The sequence below is a fragment of the Gekko japonicus genome, unplaced genomic scaffold (genome assembly GCF_001447785.1).
Source record: "Gekko japonicus isolate JY-2015 unplaced genomic scaffold, Gekko_japonicus_V1.1 scaffold842, whole genome shotgun sequence".
Classification (NCBI taxonomy): domain Eukaryota; kingdom Metazoa; phylum Chordata; class Lepidosauria; order Squamata; family Gekkonidae; genus Gekko; species Gekko japonicus.
The window spans coordinates 708258-731511 of record NW_015160862.1 but is presented as its reverse complement, the minus strand read 5'-3'; the positions used below and the strand labels follow the sequence as shown (position 1 = coordinate 731511).

The 23254-nt window shown below is 46.5% G+C and overlaps 1 protein-coding gene across 1 annotated transcript in view; it reads left to right on the top strand.

The window, feature by feature from the left end:
* LAMP3 (lysosomal associated membrane protein 3) overlaps nucleotides 1–23254 on the top strand; it is an 81231-nt gene that overhangs the window by 13047 nt on the left and 44930 nt on the right. The window contains exon 4 of the mRNA XM_015421897.1: nucleotides 22616–22734. Coding sequence (XP_015277383.1) covers nucleotides 22616–22734 — 119 coding nt within the window. The remainder of the gene's footprint in view (nucleotides 1–22615; nucleotides 22735–23254) is intronic.

Sequence of the window (23254 nt, the reverse complement as noted above, 5' to 3'; positions counted from 1 at the left end):
CCTCCTCCTCCTCCTCCTCCTCCTCTTTTTCTTTCCCCAATGGGAACCCAAAGTGACCTACACCGTTCTCCTCTCCTCCATTTTATCCTCACAAGAACCCCGTGAGGCAGGTTATGCTGAGAGAGCGTGACTGGCCCAAGGGCACCCAGCGAGCTTCTATGGCACAAGCGGGGATTCAAACCTGGGTCTCCCAGGTACTAGTCCCACACTCTTAACCAGTACACCGCACTGGCTCTCAGCCCCGCTTACCAGAAGAACTTGCCTTAGATCAACGAGAAAGAGGAGCTAGGGCAGCAGCTGTGTTTGCTTCCTGTCCAGTTGAGCCACGCAGACGACTTCGGGGGGAGTGGCCCAGTGAACGGGGCAGCCATGCCCCAAAGGGTTGCCTTGTTCCCAGCATGACACCAGTCGCCTCTCAAGCTGGCTTGGATCCTGCCTGCGACGGGCCAGACCAAGGAAGTGATGGGTTTACCAGCCAAATATCTTTAAACCAGCCCCTTTCCCTTCTTTTTCTTCTTCTAGCAGGCAAAGACAACCTTTTTATATAGGGTTGCCAAACCCCCCGGTTTGCCAGGGGTCCCTCGTTTTGGGGGGGGTTGTACCCGAACCCAGCCAGATGGCCAGCGGGGGAAGCCCCACCTCCAACACCCACAGCCACCCATCTCTCTCTCTTTAAGTGTGTGGAACCCATGTTTCCTCCCAAGCCTGATCTCCGCAAGCTTGCAGGGAAATGCCAGCTTCGTGCTCTTAAAAGGGAAACGTGGCTGCTCTTAAAGGGGAAACGCCGGCTCCTTTAAGTGCAGGGAACTGCCGTTTTTGGAGATCTGGCGCACGGGCAGGGGGGGTGGCGGACGTCCCCAATGTGATGTCATCACGTCGGGGATGCCCCGCCCCCTCCAGGAACGCCCCCAAATTCCCCCACTGGGGGTGGAAGATGGACTTGGCAATCCTATTTGTATGTGTGTGTGTGTGTGTGTGCGTGTGTGTGTATATATATTCCCTCCATTCCTGATATCAGTGCTGTGATTGGGCTTTTTAAAATAATGATCTGGAATGGAATGGTATAATTCTTAGTTGTTTTTAATCGTGTCGGTCACTTTTGATTCTTTAAAAAAATTAAGTGTGGTGTTCTTTCCTTTTCCGCACAACTCATTTGGAAGGGTGGTTTTTTTTTTTAAAGTTGAAAAGCAGTAAATACATTTATAAAATAAGCAGATGTGGGGGACATCTGCAAACTGACGGCAACATTGAGGAATTTGGGATGGATGAAGGAGTTGTATAGGCAGTGTAACGTTGCATGGGGAGAGGAAGGTCTTTGCAGTGAGCAGTTCTGGTCATCTGTAGCTATGAAACATTTCATGGCGACCACAGCCAGGGGTCTCCATAGGGTTGCCAAGTCGAAATATCTCCTTACCGGGGGACTCCTGTGCTGTGGCTGGCCGTGCACGCACGGCGCACGCACGTCACCCGGAAGTGACGTGACGATGCCGGGCACGCTGGGGGCGGGGCCACGACCATCCGAGGGAAAACCATAGCGTTTTCCCTCGGATGGCTGTGGCCCCGCCCCCAGTGTGCCCGGTGTGGTCGCATCACTTCCGGGTGACGCGCACGTCGGGGTGGGGTTCCCCCCGGGGCCCAATCCGCCGGTGGCGGGGAACGGGCCTCTGGGGCGGGGGTTTCCCCGCCCCCCGGGGGGACTTGGGAAGCCCAGGTCTCCAGCAGGCAGTTTGGGAGATAGTTCCCACCACCTCGTGCAGCCCCTTGAAGTAGGATTGCCAACCTCCAGGTGGGGCCTGGAGATCTCCCAGAATCACAGCTGATCTCCAGACTACAGAGATGTGTTCCCCCCGGGGGGGAAATGGCTGCCTTGTAGGGTGGACTTTATGGCATCACATCCCGGCTAAGGTCCCTCCCCTCCCCAGGCTCCGCCCCAAGATCTCCAGGAACGTCCCATCCCGGCAGTGGCAACTCTGTCCTGAAGATTCAGGAAAAGATTGCAAGAGAATACAACTCTCAGAAGCATCAAATACCTGGGAAGGCTCAGTCAACTGACCTGACACATCTCCGTGTCTGTGTGGGGGAGACGTTAATAGCTTGGGGTACTTTCCGTTACTCCGAAGTAGCTCTCGTTATAGAACAGGTCAGAGGCCCCTGCCTCGGGCCCTACTTAAAGACATCTCCTGCATCCAAACTAAGGCTTGATCGTTTTTCCTTTCTAATGAACGCCACTGACCTCTGCCATCTGGAATCCACAACAGTGGGAGCTGCGGCGTTCCGCAAGGAAAGGCACTGCTTGATCTTCGACTTGTTTGGAGTTCTCTCACTGCTGACCTGTACTCCTTGCAAAAACGATATCTCCCGCCCCATTCCATTCTTGCTGTCAGATGAAACTGAGCTGGCCAAATGCATCCCCTTTGCATGAGAGGGATGAGTTTGGCCCGCTAGTTTGATTTCCTGGTTCGCCCTCCTAACCAGTCACCCGCAGCATCGTCACTACCCCGGCCCGCCCCAGTTCCTCTCCCTGCTGCGTCCTTGCCCTCCGCGAGCTCTCCAATCGTTGCTCTCTCCATCAGCTGCTAAGTCCGACCCCTCCTGCCTTACGTTTCTCTTCCCTCTGCCTCTTTCTCCTAGCCGATTCTTCCACCAGCCTTAACCTTGAGCGCTCAGCTCTTGCTAGAAAGCGGTTTACATTGCAAGGGCTTTCGAACCGCAGAGCTCCACCCAAAGGTAAACCTGATCGCCACTTGCTCGCCAGCCATGCATCTCCCACGTGCTGTCTCCATTCCACAGTGTCCTCGTCTGGTGTACACATCTAGACTCCGCCAGTCTGCTTTTTCAATAGCTTGTTTATGGTGTACTTGCAAAGGGGTGCTTTGGACAGATAGGCTGCCGGTTTTATTGGCTTGTAAATAGCCACCTAAGATGCAAAAGTGTACCAAGGGAAGGATCTCTTAGCATGGGGATGCACTCTGGGAAAACCTTTACAAGCAGAATGTATCATGGTCCCATTACAACTGCAGTCACAAACTCGTTAGAAAATTTTTAGAGCAGGGGTGTCAAACTCATTTGTTACGAGGGCCGCATCTGACATAAATGTCACTTTGTCGGGCCAGGCCATGTGTGCCATAAAATGTAATGCCAGGTAGCAGAGATACTAACTTTATTAAGGGGCACAGGCAAACCCAATTAACAATATTATTTTTTACTCAAAATACAAACAAAAGCAATTGATTCCCAGCAGTGAAAGCAATTGATTTACTGGGGAACCCACAAAAGCCCCAATAAATGTATTTAATCATATGCAAGACTAGGTTTTTCCCCCATGGATACCATAAAAGGGAGAGTACCTTAAATTTCCATACATACCAGTTGCTTGCAGGCCAGGTAAGACCCCTGGACGGGCCGGTTCCGGCCCCCGGGCCTTATGTTTGACACCCCTGTTTTAGAACATTTAGAGAAATTCAGCCCCATGTTAAAAGCAACTAAACCTAACAGGATGGCCAGTCTTCTGCTAGGTAGAGTTCAACTTTGCATTGAAGCATATCCCATGTCCATCTTGCTGGGGTCAGGAGCTCCATAGAAGCACTTCCAGTTTCTGACCTGAAAGAAGAATGAACGAATCTCTGCATCCTGTTTGCACAGGAAGGGGCAGTCCTAATCAGTGGGCAACAGGGGAACCCTGGAAATGCCACATGAGAATTTAGAATGGTGCCCCTGGGCACACGTTATGGAACTGCATGTCAATCCACCACTTGAGATAATACAGTAATATGGGGTGGCAAAAAAGGGTAGTTCTGGGTTACCCTTACACTAGACCTACAGTGCAATTGTAAGCAGTTACGCTCTTCAATGCCCATTGAGTCCAATGAATTTAGGGGAGAGTAAAGTCTTCAATAAATGCGCTGAATGACATTTCTTCTTGGCACACTAGTAGAACAAGGTATTTTTAATTTTTCTTATGTATTTAAAAAACAGGAAAAAGGCGGGGAAACCCAAATCAACTTTTTTTAAAAAGTATATATAAAGGAATGACAAAAATATAACAACAGTGAAGGCAGATCTACACATAAGTTTCTGCAAAAGGTTTCCAAATAAAGAAAAATAAGTCGGTACACCATTGTTGTCTATACGTCATGCAGTCAGATATTGATAAAGTTGTCCTCAGTCCATTGAATTACTGGAGGTGGGCATTTATCTCTCCAGTGTTGTAAGATAGGTTTTTTAGCTGTAGCGAGGGGACATGGAGGGTCCATTTTTGTTGACCATCAGTTAGCCTCCAAGAGATGGGCAGATAGTTTAAAAGTACATAAGCATCCTCAAAAATCAGTGAACATCCTGATTAAAAAAATGGATATGAGTAATAGTTTCCTCTGAGAAAAAACAAATGACTGGACACGCCCATAGCACGAGGTATAAACGTCACTAGATGGCTGGGACGTTGGGCTTATTCACACAATTTTGTGGGCGATGGACTGTCCCCATTTAATTGGTCTAGACTAAGCCCAAGCCATACAAACCATGGTCCACTTTAAGTAGCTAGTACATATTGATGCTCGTAGCTAAACTACGAAAACATTGGCTGCCACTCTGCATAAATCCTGCAGTTCATAAGCTTTTTCCTGCAGTTTCTTAGCATCAAATGCTTCCAACACATATAAAGCACCACAAAAACTGTAGTTAGGCCTCTTGCATTAATTGGTGAGGTGTAGGAAGCTAGCATCAACAGCAAATACTGAAGGTTAGAATTGACTCTGTGTATAGAGAAACAGTCAAATGTAGTTATGCCTTTCTAGGCATATCTACATTGCTAATGTAAACTGGTTTAACAGTCATTATTTTGATGCTGTGAGTCCTGGGAACTGTAGTTCTGTGGGAACTGTAAGAACTTGTTCTCTATACTACAGTTCTCAGAATTCTTTGGGCAAAGCCATGACAGTTAAATTGATCTACATTTATACAGCAGACATATATTGTTTCTCTCCGCACTAGGGTTCCCAAGCTGAGTTTGTAAACCAGCAGGAGAATTGGGGGCGGGGTTTGTTTGGAAAAATGGGGACATGTGATATTATGATCTCACCGTGCCATTTCCATGTTGTGCCATGGGTAGCTGTAGGAATCGCTGGAAACTCTATGGCTTTACCATAGAGTTTCCGATTCCTAGAGTTACCCATTGTCATTTCCTGTTTCTGCCCAGAAGTGATGTACCAGCAAAGAGGCTGGCGGCAGGGTTTTTTTATCCTGTGGAATGGGATGTTAAACAAGGCAAAAAGCCTGTTACTCTATGAAAAAATTTAAATGATCAGTAAATGCAAATGACAATATGCAAAGAATACATGATAGAATAAATATACAATACAAAATTGTGAATGAACGTACAACTCTGCACCAGCTCTGTAATGTTAAAGACTGATCTAGCTAAAACCCGTGACTGGTTGCCCGTCTGAAGATTTATGCTCTATTAAGAACAATATTGAATTCTTTCTGACTGATTGGAAACACAGAAAACACAAGTGTGTGCATGTGTGTAAAAAGGTTCGTGTAGAAGATACGTGTAGAAGATGCTCGAAACAAAGCTAATACAATTTATTCACAATTTTTTATTGTATACTTATTTTATTTTGTATTATTTGCATATTGTAATTTGCATTGACTGATCATTTAAATTGTTTCATAGCATAATCAGCTTTTTGCCTTGTTTAGCGTCCCATTCCACAGCTTTTTCTTTATTTATATGCCTTTTTTGCTCAGGTTTTTTTTATCCCTGCAGTGGGTGATGGCGATGATCAGTGGGAATGTCCCACCATAGCAGGAGGCCTGGCAACCCTATTTCCCCACATAGAAATCTGATTCCATAAACACTCAGATGAGTCAAGGGCATTACTTAAATATCCACAGAATGGCTGGAGATCTGGTTTTGTGGGCCTGCTACCATGGGGAGTTGCTATCTGGCACATACACATTTGCACAAACCTATCAGAATTCAGAATAGACTGCTGCCTGTACCGGCATTCCCGAATTAAATTTCAGAATGTTACATATTATATTTTGCTCATTATCTCTTAAATATTTTTCATCTATCTGGAGAAAAGCACAGAGTTGTTCAACTATTTGTCTCCCAAAATAGACCCATAGACCTGCTTTGAAGCCACTGGAGTAGGTTGTAGGATTTTATTTTGGATTATATGGTTCACCCCAGTAGTCCAGCAAATGAACACCTCTGAAAGTCCGCGTATGGCTAGGCAACAAAATGTTTCATATTCACCGTCATTTTCATCTCCATCTATTGTGCAGGGTCCCACTCAAGTTAACCCGAAAGTGTTGGCTGTTTTGTTTCTGTTGTTAGCCATCCTTGTCCATAAGTCCATACCAGCTCTGACTCTCCTAAGAAGTACTGTTTTATCTCAATTGCCATTCCTAGGGCTTGTTTACATGACCAGTTCTCCTGAGTTAACTCTTTACCTCACTGTTCTTTCAAACTTGTTTAGATGAACAAAGGGCTAAATTGGAGAGACCGATTTCACACAAGAGCTGCACCGCGGTCGCACCTCCCTTTGCCCCGCTTCTATTGGTCAATTTCCCACTCAAAGCCGCGCGGCCACATTTTGACCCACGGCTTCACCCAATTTTCCCCGCAGTTTCATGATCCTCAAAAAATAGGATGTGGCCATGCAGCTTCGATTGGGAAATTGACCAATAGAAGCGGGGCAAAGAGAGGCACGACCGCGGCGCAGCTCTTGTGTGAAATCGGTCAGAGTATGGGCAGGTTGAGGTGCCCCGGGATAATGATGGACTTCAGAAATATCTCTGCTTCAGTGTATAAAGATCATGGTAATCATTTGGGGGCCTACAGATTTGGGCAGGATTCAGAATTTAAAGTTAAATGTCATTGGCCTATTAATGACCAGACAGAGTGAGTAAACTCGGCCTTTTATCAAGTGGACACTTACTACAGTACTCATGAAATCGTTTAATAAACTGGTCAAAAGTATCCTAATACCAAGGACTGAAGAGAATTTTAGCATACTTCAGCACCTGATTGAAAATCTAGAAGATGCAGGAGAGTGGTGAAATCCGTATCACTGCTTGGCAGGACAAAGACAATATCAGTGGCAGGCTGACCAAATGATTGCACACACGGTGTGCTAAGTTATCATTCAGCAAATGCAGCCAATTCCGTGGAAAGCCAGGATAACTCCGAACATTCGAGAAATGTGTGTCTAGACCACATATATTGGAGAGCAGGATTGTATCTGCTAGTCCCACCCCTGACTACATGCATTCAGTTTCGTATTTATTTATGTAGACCATTTGTTTGCCACCTCTCTAAACTTGTTTGAGGTATCCTATGAAGATAGATCAAGTTGGTCAGCCGTGTTGGTCTGAAGCAGTACGACAAATTTAGAGTCCAGTGGCACCTTTAAGACCGACAAACGTTGGTCGTAAATTTGCTGTTCATTCTCTGGCTATAAGTTTAAACCTTGTTTTTGCCATTCTACGTATTTGAGAAGTGTGCATGCACTCGAAAGCTCATACCTTGAATAAACCTTTGTTGGTCTTAAAGGTGCCGCTGCACTCCTGATTTGAGGTATCCTATCTCTAGTTCCAGCTCCTGCCAACCTAGCAGTTCAAAAGCAAGAAATTGCAAGTAGATAAATAGGGACCACTTTGGTGGGAAGGTAACAGCGTTCCGTGTGCCTTGGTGTTTAGTCATGACCACGGAAACGTCTTTGGACAGCGCTGGCTCTTCGGCTTTGAAACGGAGATGAGCACCGCAACCCTAGAGTCGGACTCGACTGGCTTTCGAGCAAGGGAACCTTTACCATTACCTCTTATGTATGTAAAGCTCTGTTTGCACAATCAGGAATCCTGGGAAAGTGGTGCTCCTGATTCCATGGATGAAGTCTATACCCTGTGCATTTTGTGTACTCAAGAGGTCCCATAGTAACATGGGGCGGACACCAGTGTTCCCTCTAAGCTGAATTAGTGTGAGCTAACTCACAGGTTTTTAGCCTCTGGCTCACACATTTCCGTCTCAGCTCAGGAAGGAGGGCTCCATAGCAAACTAATTGATGCAGTAGCCAAGTAGCTTGTTCACAACTTTAATGACAGTAGCTCACAAAGTTGAATTTTTGCTCAGAAGACTCCACAGCGTATAGGGAGCATTGGGCTCATAGCAGTCATAAGTAGTGTTAGGGTAGTGGAGCATGCCAGAGTGAGGTTATATAACCTAAACCAGGGGTCCTCAGAACTTTTTGAGCCTGCAGGAACGTTTGGAATTCTGACAAAGCGTGGTGGGCACAGCCACAAAATGACTGACACAAACCTCGATCCAGAGCAGGGGACTCCTGGGTTGCTTCTGGAGAGTGTGCGCACGCCGTATCCACGTCACACGAAAGTGGCGCGATCACGCAGGGCACGCTGGGGGCGGGGCCATGACCATCTGAGGGAAAACTCTACGGTTTTCCCTCAGATGGTCATGGCCCCGCCCCCAGCGTGCCCTGCGTGATCGCGCCACTTTCGTGTGACGTGGATACGGCGTGCGCACACTCTCCAGAAGCAACCCAGGAGTCCCCTGCTCTGGATCGAGGTAATACTTGGCAACCCTAGCCACAGCTGACCTTTGCAATGCTCACGCAGTGAAGATCCTTGTGGTGTGGGGCAGCTGCTACCAAGGCAATGTTTTTTTAAAAAAAAATCTGCACAGCCCATCAAATCTTCAGTGACCAATTAGAAGCCTTGCTGGGCAAAAGCCTTACCTGGCCCACCCACTTTAAAAAAAGTTGACAGATGCCAGGGAAGGTGTCAGCAGGTGCCATGTCACCTGAGGGCACTAAACGGGGGACCTCTGACCTATATATACCTATGTCATGAGCAGTGTTCCCTCTAAGCTGAGTTAGAGTGAGCTAGCTCACAGGTTTTTTAGCCTCCAGCTCGCAGATTTTTGTCTTGGCTCAGGAAGGGATGGCTCCAGAGCAAACTAATTTAGCTCACAAAGTAGGATTTTTGCTCACAAAACTCCACAGCTTAGAGGGAGCATTGGCCAACATGAGTGCAGAGCTATAGTGTGGTTAAACCTCCCCGGAGTTCCGTGTGACCCACGTTTGTTTGAGTACAGCAGACCTTGAGTCAACTTGTCAAGCTGTGGGTAACCCTGCTCATGTAAACAGGTCCTGATCGGTAATGACTTTACTGCAGCTTTAAATGGGAACTAGTGTTTTTTCCCCTCCAAAGCACTTTCTTAATTGCCGTTTTTTCCTTCCTGTGTACCTTTCTTTGCTTGCTTGCCTCTAACCCTTCCCTGACCTCCGCCTGTTTGTCCTCCCAGATCCAGAATCTAAAGAAAGGGACGTTACCCACCGCTTTTCCCTAGGTTCCTCCATCAGCTCCACAACTAACACCTCTGCTCTAACCAAAGGTACAGTCACACTAACTCCCCCTTAGCGGCTTCCCTTTCTCTACGGACACCCATACAGCTGGCCTTGGGACTTGAAAAATCTCTCTGCCTGTTGCTCTCGATGGCTCCAGAGGCGGGGTCAGGTGTAAGACCCTCCGTGCCAGCATACTATTGCAAGCTGCAGAGTCAGACCAGAATTGCAAGACTCGCCAGGTGTTTTTTCCCCCCAAACCACTCTGTGTGTTCAAATCACAGGCTGAGGTCACACACACGAAATAATCCACTTTCAATGCACTTTGCAACTAGATTTTATTGTGTGAACTGGCAAAATCGAGTTGGAAAGTGCATTGACAGTGGATGATCTAGTGCAGTGGTGGCGAACCTTTTAGAGACCGAGTGCCCAAACTGCGACCCAAAACCCACTTATTTATCGCACGGCAATTTAACCTGAATACGGAGGTTTTACTTTAGAAAAAACCACTCATACATTAACTTCAGGTGATCCAAAGTAAGGAAAGCAATCCCAAATGCTTTCATTTACTTAAAATTATTTGGCAGAGAATTCGACACTTTAATGATGGTCTGGGCCTGGCTGGGGCGATGGCACACGTGCCCACAGAGAGGGCTCTGAGTGCCACCTCTGGCACCCGTGCCATAGGTTCGCCACCACTGATCTAGTGTGTCTGACCGCAGCCGCAGACTTTCTGAATTGCCTTGCGCTGCTCCATGCCTCTCACCCTCGGTTCCCCCTTTGTGATAAGACACCGGCCGGATCCACCAGAGCGTGGCGAGGGCAAGCAGATCACCCAAAAAGACAGTGAAACATTTTGCACGTGAAGAGTGATGTTTGGCACAGCCTGAAAAAAAGGGTTGCCAGCCTCCAGGTGGGCCCTGGAGGTCCCGTGGAATCACAGCTGATCTCCAGATGGCAGAGATCAGTTCCCCTGCAGAAAATGGCTGCGTTGGAGTGTGGACTCTATGGCATTATTCCTTGCCAAGGTCTCTCCCCTCCCCAAACGATGCCCTCTTTAAGCTGCAACCCAAATCTCCAGGAATTCCCCTCCCCCCCTGAGCTGGCAACCGAACCAAGAAAACATACGACATTCAGCTAGCTTTTGTGATCTATATAAATTGCAAAGTTTGGGTTACCTTGGTGCATAATGTTTATATTCGATTGTGTGCTGCATTCTTTGATGGTGCATAATATGAAGGATACTGAAGGAGTGTGCCAATTGCCACGGGTGTTCTGTGATAGCAGAGAAGGATTTGACAGCATGAGAATTACGGGGAAATAGGAGGGGAAGAGCCCAAGACAGACCCAACCCAGTGTGGTCTGTGGACCATTGGGAAGAAACGGAGTTCTAAGAGACGTTACTTAATAGGGTAATTTGGCATGTATTATCTGGTAAGAGGCTACTGAGCAGTACAGCAGCAGTGGGAACTCCCAGTGCAATGAAACAGAGGGAGGAAAGAGGTATGTTCTATGCTTAAGGTTGCCAGCTCCAGCTTGGGAAATTCCTGGAGATCTGGGAGTGGTGCCAGGGGGAGGCAGAATTTGGGGAAGCAATCATTTTCTCCAGGGGAACCGATCTCTGTAGTCTGGAGATCAGATGTGACTCGAAGAGGACTCCAGGGCCCCACCTGGTGGCTGGTGACCCTGCCTGCGCCCCTGCCATTTATCATGGGATTGGTGGATACAATAGTAGCCGAACCACACTATAATACAACAGAAAGTACTAGGTACGTGGCTCCCGAGTAGCACATAAAAATTATTTACATCAGTATAAAAATTTATTTTACAGTGCTGACATCAAAGATTAAATACTAAATGAAAAATCAGTTGGAGGCAGGGCTCTTTTTGTAGAAAAAGCCCAGCAGGAACTCATTAGCATATTGGGCCACACCCCTGACCGCACAGCTCATTAGCACATTAGGCCGCACCCCCATGTTACCAGAAGTGTGGTTATCCAGCCACAACCACCTTTTGCTTGTTATTCTGTTTACCTTGTTTGTTGTCAACACCCAGGGCCTTTTTTTGTAGCAGGGACTCCTTTGCATGTTAGGCCACACACCCCTAATGTAGCCAATCCTAATGAGTATCTGCTGTTGAGTGTGGCCTGTGATGCTAATGAGTTCCTGCTGGGCGTGGCCAACTTGGGAGCCAGCCGGAACTCCGTTCCTGCCCAAAAATAGCCCTGGTTGAAGGAGTTTACATATCACAAAGTACCAGTTTGGCAGCTCCTCAGAGGATTCTGAATCTGAGGAAGAAGATGCGGCGGCTCCTAAACACCTCGTAGTTAAACTGAACTATGATAAGAACAAACACCGGAGATCAGTGATGTGATGTGTACCTTGATCTTGAAGGCTTACTCTCTTTTGAGATATAAGAAACTAGGATGCACCTACTCTGGCTAATTATGCTTGTATTAGTTTGGTTTTGGAAAAAATAGTAGACAGTATCACTTCTTTTATTTTTATTTTTTACATGTGGGAAGACTATTATGATATTGATGTACCAGTACCAGTTCAAATTAGGGGTGTGCAAAAAAATAGACGACAACGCACCTATTGTTCAGGTTTGGGTATATTGAACCAGAAAAATATCAGTATTTCCTGAAATTCCCAAATCCCAGTACTAGTATGGTATTCAGATTTAGTAAGTAGTCGGGATTCCCAAAAATTTTCAGCTCCATTATACCCTATAGGGACCATTATAGTCAATGGTCCCCATAGGGTATAATGGAGAATTGATCTGAGGGTATCTGGGGATCTGCAAGGGCTGTTTTTTGAGTTAGAAGCACCAAATTTGCAGCATAACTGCTGGTGTCTCTCCTCAACCCCCCCCCCCAAGTTTCAAAAACATTGGACCAATGGGTCCGATTCTATGAGCCCCCAAAGAAGGTCCCTCCGTCCTCCATTATTTCCAATGGAGGGGGGAAGGCGTTTAAAGGGAACGCGTTCCCTTTAAATGCCTTTTGCAAGCTGCACCGTGAGTGAACTCTGAAGCAGCGAGTTCATCCGGAAGCTGTTTAAAGGGAAGGCAATCCCTTTATATTTGGTTGAAAAAATATCCAGAAAATACCGATAAGATATTTTCCGGGGGGGGGGTTTTGGCTCACTATTGCCTGAACGCACACCCGTAGTTTGAATAATTACTCAATAAGCTGGTAATATAAGAATCCATCTTGGCAGTGATTTACAGAGGACCATTGTAATTCTTCATAGTCATCAGTAAAGAGCCGTTAATGAAGAGAGATGTTGGCACAGGGTGCCGGCTTCACTCATAAGAACATAAGAGACGCCAATGTTGGATCAGGCCAAAGGCCCATCCAGTCCAACACTCTGTCACACAGTGGCCAGAAATACCAGGTGCTATCAGGAGGTCCACCAGTGGGGCCAGGACACTAGAAGCCCTCCCACTGTACACTTTTTCATTGGTTATTAAGAACATAAGAACATAAGAGAGAACATAAGAGACGCCAATGTTGGATCAGGCCAAAGGCCCATCCAGTCCAACACTCTGTGTCACACAGTGGCCAGAAATACCAGTGCCATCAGGAGGTCCAGCAGTGGGGCCAGGACATTAGAAGCCCTCCCACTGTTGACCCCCCCCCCCAAGCACCAAGAAGACAGAGCATCACTTGCCCCAGAGCCCCTAGCTATACCTTGTGGCTAATAGCCACTGATGGACCTCTGCTCCATATGCTTATCTAATTCCCTTTTGAAGCTGTCCATGCTTGTAGCCGCCACCACTTCCTGTGGCAGTGAATTCCATGTGTTAATCACTCTTTGGGTGAAGAAGTACTTCCTTTTATCCGTTCTAACCCGACCGCTCAGCAATTTCATGGAGTGCCCACGGGTTCTTGTATTGTGAGAAAGGGAGAAAAGTACCTCTTTCTTTACCTGCTCTTTCCCATGCATAATCTTATAAACCTCGATCATGTCACCCCTCAGTCGTCTTTTCTCCAAGCTAAAGAGCCCTAAGCGCTTTAACCTTTCCTCATAGGGAAAGTGTTCCAACCCTTTTATCATTCGAGTTGCCCTTTTCTGCACTTTTTCCAAAGCTATAATATCCTTTTTAAGGTGTGGTGCCCAGAACTGCACACAGTATTCCAAATGAGGTCTCACCATTGATTTATATAGGGGCATTATTATATTGGCTGATCTGTTTTCAATACCCTTCCTAATAATCCCCAGCATAGCATTGGCCTTCTTTATTGCAGTCACACACTGTCTCGACATTTTCAGTGAGTTATCTACTACAACTCCAAGATCTCTCTCTTGATCAGTCTCTGCCAGTTCAGACCCCATCAACGTGTATTTATATTTAGGATTTTTGGCTTCAATGTGCATCACCTTGCACTTGGCCACATTGAACCCCGTTTGCCATGTTGACGCCCACTTGCCCATCCTTGACAGATCCCTTTGGAGTGCTTCACAATCCTCACTGGTTTTCACCACCCTGAACAACTTCGTATCATCCGCAGATTTAGCCACTTCACTACTTACTCCCAACTCCAAATCATTAATGAACAAGTTAAAAAGCAGTGGACCAAGTACTGATCCCTGCGGTACCCCACTGCTTACCCCCCTCCACTGAGAAAATTGCCCATTTATACTCACTCTCTGTTTTCTATTGATTAGCCAGTTTTTTATCCATAAAAGGACTTTTATCCCATAATTTTTGAGCTTACTTAGGAGCCTTTGATGAGGAACTTTATCAAAAGCTTTCTGGAAGTCAAGGTAAACAATATCTATTGGATCCCCCTTGTCCACATGTTTGTTCACCCCCTCAAAGAACACGAACAGGTTAGTGAGACAAGATCTTCCCTTACAGAACCCATGCTGAGTCTGCCTCAGTAGGTTTTGTTCATCTATATGCCTACTAATTCTTTCCTTAATAATGGTTTCCACCAATTTACCTGGTATCGACGTCAGACTGACTGGCCTGTAATTTCCCGGATCTCCTCTGGAACCCTTTTCCCCATTTCCTAGTTTTCTTCTTCAAGGCCAGCCTCTCAGGTTTCAGTTACAGCATGTCAAAGCTTTCACATTTCAGTAACAGCACATCAGCAGCTTAACGATATTCTAAACAAGATGGGTAGCTGTGTTAGTCTGTAGCAGTAGAAAAGAGCAAGAATCCAGTAGCACCTTAAAGACTAACAAATATATGGCAGGGTATGAGTTTTCACAAAAGCTCATACCCTGCCACGTATTTGTAAGTCTTTAAGCTGCTACTGGACTCTTGCTCTTTTCTACAAATATTCTTACCAGCAGTCATGAAATGCTCACACGTGGAGCCATGTACTTAGTACTTTTTGCTGTATTTATCATGGGATGCCATTTGGTTATTGGAGCAGTTTAAATGGCTGTTGGCTTGTGGTTGCATTTCCAGTTCCAAAAAAAAAGGTAGTTCAATGTGAAGTGAAATAAGTATTACATAATCCTGGGCAGGCGATAAAGAATGATAGAAAGATGTTAATGTTTGTCAAATGAGTTCTCATCACAATTATGGGAAGATATGTGACGCTCATGGCAGGGGGCTGCATGGTTTCCATTGTTGGGTACCTAGCTAAGATCTGGTAGGAATAGCCAATGCCATAAATACATCCATGGGCTTTATTCCACTTTCTCTCAGAATTGCAGGTAATCAAACAAAGGCAAGGCACAAATTGTTTCTAGGTGCTAACACAGTGTCTTTTCTTTCCACCTTTGCAAACTGATTGTTTCACTGATGGTTTTACATGGTAAATAAATCTCGTCTTTTTCATGTGCCGCAAACCCCATTCCTTTCCGCTCTGCGAGAGCACACAAGTGACCTGTAATAGTATTTCCAATCTTCTTGTTATCTGCAAACTCCACACAGGTCCCCTTGTTCCTGCAGTTAAAGTCAAGAGGCACGAAATAAAAAGCGATCCAACTCCTTTTGGGTTTGAAGGTACATGTACTGACTCGATGCATGGAGTTCTTTTGTGACGGTCCATTGGTGTTACTTATGGGAATGTACATCTGTTCATCCTCACCGGCATACTACACATTCGAGGGTCTGCGAGCATTTCTGAATCAGCATATCAATTTTCTTTTTTCTGGGAAACCATCATGTCATCATTTCCTTTCCTGTTCCACATATTTATCCTCTGTCTGCCAAGTTCCATTCAGGAATCGGTTCCGAGCAAAACCAAACATATCATAAAGGGAGGGGGGAGGATTTCCGAATCTGTGTGCAGCTCAAAGAAAGGCCTTTTGTTCCCACCTCAGCAGTGGGAAGGAATGAAACAGCCCTTATTAATTCAATACATATAAATATCAGGTTAAAATTAAAATTAAATGTCAAATTAAAAAAAATTAACCTTTTCCAGTCTGAATGTTCAAAATTGACCAAAGAACAACACTGCAGGGGGTAACAACAGCCACAACATCTGCTTCAGATCTGAGGTCTGTTTTATGGCTATCTTTATGCTGTTTTTATGTCCCTGTATTGTTTCTTTCTTATATTGATATTTTGTGAAGAACTGGTGGTTTTTCTGATGTTTTTAGTTGGAAAATGCCTTGAACTTGCAGCTGCTCAGTGTCTGCAAGTCTTGTGGCAGCACCAAGTTAGATGTAGCATCTAGTTTAGCTACCAACATTAGTACATCCAGGGGTCATTTCGTAGAAAAAGAGCTAGGGGAACTCATTAGCATAACTCATTAGCATATGCCACACACCCTGACATCATAAGGCCTGGCGGTGGACCTGCAAGGAGTGTGAGGAAGCCCCGCCAAGGCCCTCCCTGGGGAGAGGCGGGGAGGAAGCAACTTATCCTCCCTCTTCTCCTGCCTCCTCCTGGCTGAATGAGGGCCGGAAGCGGGGCAGCCAGAAGCAGGGGGTGGGGCTTCATCGTGTGCCCTGCCCCCCCGCACCTCACCCGGGGGAACTGCGTTCCCCCCCGATCCCCCCCCCCGAAATGACCTCTGAGTACGTCTGAGCTCCTTGAGGAAAGGCTGAGATAAAAATATACTACATAAATACCTCTGTTTTAAAAATGAGCCAATTAGCACCGACTGTCACCTTATGACTGTTTCAGATCCTTCAGACACTAAATACTTGCCAATTCATGCCAATCACATGCCATCCTAAGAAGCACCCAGAGACATATAAGTAGTAAATCCCAACGCAAAAATAATTCCCCCCCCCCCCATTTATCTGTTTTCCTTTTAAAACAAGAGGCAAGTGCAAATGAGTGGCCGGGAAGGCGAGAGGGGGAATCTGCTGTGAAACTGTGCCGCAGTCATGTGAGAAAACAGCACAGTCATATGAATCCAATACACTGAATTAGTCCGGGCACATCTGAACCCACCAGATTATTAGCTAGCAAACTATCAGATAGCAAACATAGGGTTTTGACATGGGCCAAACCACCCAGTGCTCAAGCAATGACCATAGAATGATAACAAATTATTGTAACATAACATATTTAAAATATCTAAAACAGCATCAGAGATGTTGAAAAGGATTAGGCAGCATCTGCAACAGCTGTTAGTTCTGTCCAAAAGCTCGACTTAGCAGAATAGTCTTCTGCAAGTTCCCAGATGTTGGGAGAGAACTGGCTAATAAAATGTTTGTTGGACAGTCACTGGGACTAAAGTCCACTTTCCACGGGGGATATCTATTTCTTAGCTTTCCCCACCCATTTAGCAGTGCCTACAGAATAACCTGACTGGGGGGGGGGGGGAATGGCTTCCCCTTTCTGTGCCACATTCTCAGGTGATAAATGTGATGGACAGAAGGCTATTCCACCCCTGAAGGGGAAACATATGATGGACAGAAGGCTGTCCTGCCCCTGAAGGAGAAAACACCACTCACTTGAGCCTATGGGAGTGCTGCTCCAACATTCCACACACCCCGTTCTCAAAGGTGATTGGATCTTGGAACAGCACTCCCATAGGCTCAAGCGAGTGGTGTTTTCCCCTTCAGGGGTGGGACAGCCTTCTGTCCGTCACAACGCCATCTCACCAAAAGGCATTCGTAGAATCATTTGGGGGAAAGACCTAAGATACGGGGGCAAGGGAGGGAACTTGGCACCATCCATTTGTGTGTCTGTGGACCTTTCCACGGTTCATTTCTCCTTTCCGCTCCTTTTCCATCTGTCATTCGGTTCCCTTTTGGGGCTTGCTGCATGTCACTCTTTGCTTGCCCGTGTGGTCCTTTGTAGAATGCTGACATAACTGTACCCCGACTGGTGCCCATTTGAGCCTTCCTTCTCTCAACGGCTCTAAAGTGAGACCTTGTTCCTTTCAGGACCGATCCCCACCATACGACACACACCTTACCCCTTTTATGAGGGAAATTAGAATAGTAAACATGGTGGATCACCCATCTCCAAATGCTTTTTGGTGCATGCTTTTGGCAGGGGCAGAGATTTCCGGCCAGCAATGGTAAAGAACCAGGTCCCAGGTTCAATCCCCGGCATCACCAGTTGAAAGGACCAGGTGGCAGGTGATGTGAAAGACCTCTGCCTGCCACCTTGGAGAGCCACTGCCAACCTGAGTTGACAATACTGTCCTCCCCCCCCCCTTTAAAATTTTGAGTTTATTACATCATATACACAAAACAAGAAAGACATCGGTCTCGTACAACCGTGCGATAAGTGAAATATTGAACACAGAAGATGCATAGAACATCATACAAAAATACTTCTCTATGACGTTGCATTAGAGAAGCGGATCATAACGCTGAGTTCAAATCAGCTAACTACCAAACGTATCATACTGTCATAAGAACATAAGAACATAAGAGACGCCAGTGTGGGATCAGGCCAAAGGCCCATCCAGTCCAACACTCTGTGTCACACAGTGGCCAGAAATACCAGGTGCCCTCAGGAGGTCCACCAGTGGGGCCAGGACATTAGAAGCCCTCCCACTGTTGACCCCCCCCCAAGCACCAAGATGACAGAGCATCACTTGCCACAGAGCCCCTATCTATACCTTGTGGCTAATAGCCACTGATGTCCTTGATGGACCAAGGGTCGGATTCAGCGGAAGGCAGCTTCCTGTGTTCATTTAACAGGGCCGCCTCAAGTGTATCTCCACCGCCGTTCGAAAGGAGCCCTCCCATCACTTCAGACAAGACTGGCTCCATTGCACACTGAAACACACCCAGAGCCCAGGATAAGATCTCCCAGCCCGTTTAGCGAGGAAGACCACCCGGAAGGGGTTGCATGTTCTTTCTGTCGTCTCTAAGCTGGATCCCAGCTAGCCCGTGTGCATAAATCATCCCTACTTCCTATCACAGATGCCTTTGAGAGAACCCTGTTGGCTCAAGCCAAATGCAGCGTCGCTCCCTCCACAAGATCGGTACCTAGATCAGCTTCGCAGACAGGTAAAAGGCATAAGAACCTGGTTTTGGAGATGCATTCCTCATGCTGGGCAGAGCATACCTGGAGACTCAGGGCACAGTTCACCAAGAAACCCTTCTGCGCTAATTCCAGAAAAATCCATGGGAGCTCCAGGCTCTTACATAGCATCTACTCATTTCCCTGGGGCTTGTACCAGAGAACTTCTCCATGGATCATGCCCAAAGTGTTTAAGTCGTAACAGAACCCCTTTTTACTCCTCCAACATGACTTCCTACTCAGGGGTCATTTTGTAGAAAAAGAGGTGCAGGCAGGGGTCATTTGGGGGGGTACGCGGGGGGACGCCATCCCCCCGGGTGAGGTGCGGGAGGGCGGGGCCTGGAGCTCCCTGCTGGTGCCCGCTGGAGGTCGCCGCCGGCTGTGGGGAGGACACACTTCCGGTGATGTCAGGGGGTGTGGCATATGCTAATGAGTTATGCTAATGAGTCCCCCTAGCTCTTTTTCTACGAAATGACCCCTGGGTGCAGGAGTTCATTTGCATAAGTCATTGGCATATGCCACACATCCCTGACAAAGGGCAGGCATGTTTAGAATGCCTTTCTCTCCCTTCCCCATCTGGGGCATTTAAATCCCCCCCGGAGGCGGGGGGCTCTTCAGGCCTTCCCTGGCCTGTCCACCCGCACAGGCGGGCCAGGAATGGTCGTGGGGGGGGCTCCTTACTGCCGAAGCACTGCTCCACCACGCTCCAGCAGGAAATGACCCCTACTTCTACTGCGCTTGCATTCAGCCCTCTGTCGTCATGTACTTTTCTTTTTCTACTCTCGGTATTCTAAACGCGAACTGCAGTCTCTTTGGGGCCCAAGTTATTCTGCAAAGCATTATGGTGTGATATCAGTTATCCTGTTGGTGGGCTGCTCTATTGAAAAGATTAAAGATTTTCTCAAGTGAGGGCCCCGCGGAGTTTGGTAGCAGAAATACTTAACCGATCTTCTGAGAACGGTAATGAGATATAAGTATTTGGAAGGTAAGGATGCTTTGGGCGGGGCGAGCTTTTGAAAGACCGAAATTGTTTACATTTCTGCACGACTATAAAAATGTTTTTCACAGCTAAACATGAGGGCCAACAATATCTCACTGATGTTTTGGGTTTTCCAAAATGCTGCAACAGAGGCTACAGGCTTATAAAAGCAGTAAACTATCGTTATAAGGAAGAGATTCTTAACCTTGCTCCATATTTATTGCTAAAAATTGCCACCTTGTGCTGTTTTTGGCTTGGGTTTTGTTTGTTTTTTGCTTTGCGTGGGAAAGAACACAGGTGCTTGTATCTTCTACCTCGCAGAAAAAGAAGCAGTTTAGAGGGGAGAGTGGTTTGTTTAAAGAGAGAGATCATATAAGGGGAAAGGGTTCCGAACCCTCTCTGCTTCTGTTTCCAGACTCCGTTGGCAGCAGCTTCTGAGACTGCATTTTAAAAAACAAACGTCAAGGAGAAATAGTCAGGCACCCTGGGTAATTTGGCCCTGTGTGTAGCCATAACAGGTGTGTGTGGAATGTTAGCCATGTCTTGCCTGGCCAGTAGCCAGTTGCTTGATCACCTCTGGCGAATAAGCACTGCCTCCAAGCGACCAGGCAGGGAATCTTTTGTAAGGTGATGAGAGTCATCAGGTGCTGGCAGGGCTTTTTTTGTAGAAAAAGCCCAGCAGGAACTCATTAGCGTAATAGGCCACACCCAACAGCAGAAATTCATTTGCTTATTAGGACACACCCCTGACAGCACAGTTCATTAGCATATTAGGCCACACACCCCATATTCGCAGAAGTGTGGTCATCCAGACACACCCACCTTTTGCTTCTTATTCTGTTGACCTTGTTTGTTGTCAAAACCCAGGGCTTTGGTATTTAATAACAACTGCAAGAATGATGTATGCACAATGCTGGAAGCAAGAGAGAATACCAGAAATAGACGAATGGTTACGTAAAGTTCTGTTCATGGCAGAAATGGACAAAATTACGAGAAAATTGAACAACAAAGAAGACCAAGAATTTTTTGAAGAATGGAATGACTTTAAAACGTATTTAGAGAAAAACTGGGATGTAAAACAAAATTTATTGTCTAGAACAATATTAAGCTAAAATGTGTTATCTTGAGATATACTGGAGTGAAAGAGAACAAGGGGGACGCATTGCGGGAAGCCACTGGAGGGAGGGGTGGGAAGACAAAAGGTTTTGGTTAAATGGAAAATATTTTGAACATGTTATTACTTCCAAGAAAAATAAAAGTTTTTAACCAAAAAACAACAACAACCCAGGGCTTTTTTGTAGCAGGGACTCCTTTGCATGTTAGGCCACACACCCCTAATGTAGCCAATCCTAATGCGTTTCTGCTGTTGGGTGTGGCCTATTATGCTAATGAGTTCCTGCTGGGTGTGGCCAACTCGGGAGCCAGCCAGAACTCCGTTCCTGTGCGTTCCTGCCCAAAAATAGCCCTGGGTGCTGGTAAAACGTTTGTGGGCAAATCATATTTGTAACCAGGGAATGTTGTGATATATTTTTGTATGAGCCCGGAATATGGTTGAGAGGATAAGGTCCAGCTCTTCCGGGTTCCCCTCAGACAGTCTCCTCCACTCAGAGGTCACAGCTTCAAATCAAAATGTCTGGTGTGAGTGGCGGACGATAGAAGCAGCAAACGTAATTGTTCGCCCTCCCGTTGCCCAAGTTTCCCATGCCTTTAATCTCACACGAGCACCTCTTTTTATTGCAGAGGGATGAGCTGAATTCAGTTTTTCATATCAAAATCCGCAGCTTTGATGGGTGGTAATTTTTTTTTCTTGCTAAAGTATGTCGCTTATGCTAAATTGTTTCCACCCAGTTCTTGGACAAAAAGCACTGGCCATAGAGGGCTGGATCTGCAGGCCCATTCCTCTCACTGAGATTTATGCCAGTACAAGCAGCTTTCCTTCCTGGGACCTTCTGCATTTAGGGCTCAGTTTCACCTGTGTTTATCTTAAATTCCTTTTTTTCTTCGGCAAACTTAGCTGCAGGGATTGCTTTATCACCGAGGAGAATTGTGTGGGAAGAGAGGGAAACGTTAACCCTTCATTCCACTGGAGTTTCTTTCTGGGGGGAAAAGTAGGTTTGCCAAGTGTAAAGTACTTACCGGTGGGGGAGCCTTGCTGGGCTCCGGGAGCTGTCACCGGAAGTGACGCGCAACGTCAATCACATTGAGGGCGTGGCCCCAATCGTCGGAGGGAAAGCCATAGTTTTTCCCTCTGACGATCGGGGCCACGCCCCCAACGTGATCGACGTGGTTGCTGGTAAATTCTGTGATTCTCTATGTTCCCTCCTCCCCTTTTCTTTCCCTGGGTCAGTGTCATGGTGTTATTATGTGCCGTCTGATAAACTGTAAACGATTGGAATTGCCAATTATATCTGGGAAAGATCAGCGAGCCGAACATCTAGATAATCTATTGAATGCACTCCTACGGTGACGCCATCGCTGTGAAATTAAAGCAACACTGCTAGCACTTTATGATACCGCACTGTTTTGTAATGAACTGTTTTTAGATGTTTTTATGGTAACGTAATTGTTATCTATGTATTTATTTACCTGCAAGCCGCCCTGAGCCTGCCTCGGAAGGGAGGGAGGGGTATAAATTGGAAAAATAAGTAAGTAAATAAATTACAGGTTGTGACCCACCCTGAGGCTCACGATAGTGGGGCAGAGCGGGATACAAATATAAGAAATACATAGATAAAATAAATGTGTTCCCGTATTAGCCAGTCTCTGCCAGGCAATGGATTTCAAGGGGCAAAACTCCTGCACGGTGGTAAAAGTACGGTCCCGATTGGGTCCAGGAGCTAACACCAATCATGTTGTCTCCTCTGTAAAGGTTGGCCCAGCAGGCAAATGCCTTCGCTAGATACGTTTGAGGATTTCGAAGCCATCCCGTCCAGCGCAGAGGAGCTGTCGAACTCTTCGGATATGGAGGAAGAGAACCAGCTAAACAACGTACGTCATGGCCTTGGAAACGTCACACCACCGTTTTCCACATCCCCGTGAACCTGCTCCACCCTGGGCCTAAACCCTGCAGGATGTTTGCTTTTGGGTTTTCCCAAAGGGCAGGAAACAGGCTCCTAGCCAGGATTTTGTGGCTTGCGAGGCAAACGTTTTTCCGGTGGGGCTGCCGTTATTCACCATTATTTTTCTGTTTGTCTCTAAGCAACTGTACTTGTAAGTAATAATAAATACAATAATACTAGGAATAAATTAAATTAAATGCAGCACAGACACGCCCCACAACAGCCACCCCAGACATAAATTAAATGAAAAAGCAACACACACACCCATCGTTACCCGGCCTAATCCAGTGAAATCCCTTACCATTTTCAGAAGGAAATCTTGTGGGTGCTGAGCCCCCAACAGCCCCGCTGTAGCTACGGGCCACACGGGAGATATTTCAAAATGTCACCTTTGGGAGTGACAAAATCCAGGCATTTTGCATCCCAATTATTGCCTTTTTAAATGGTTG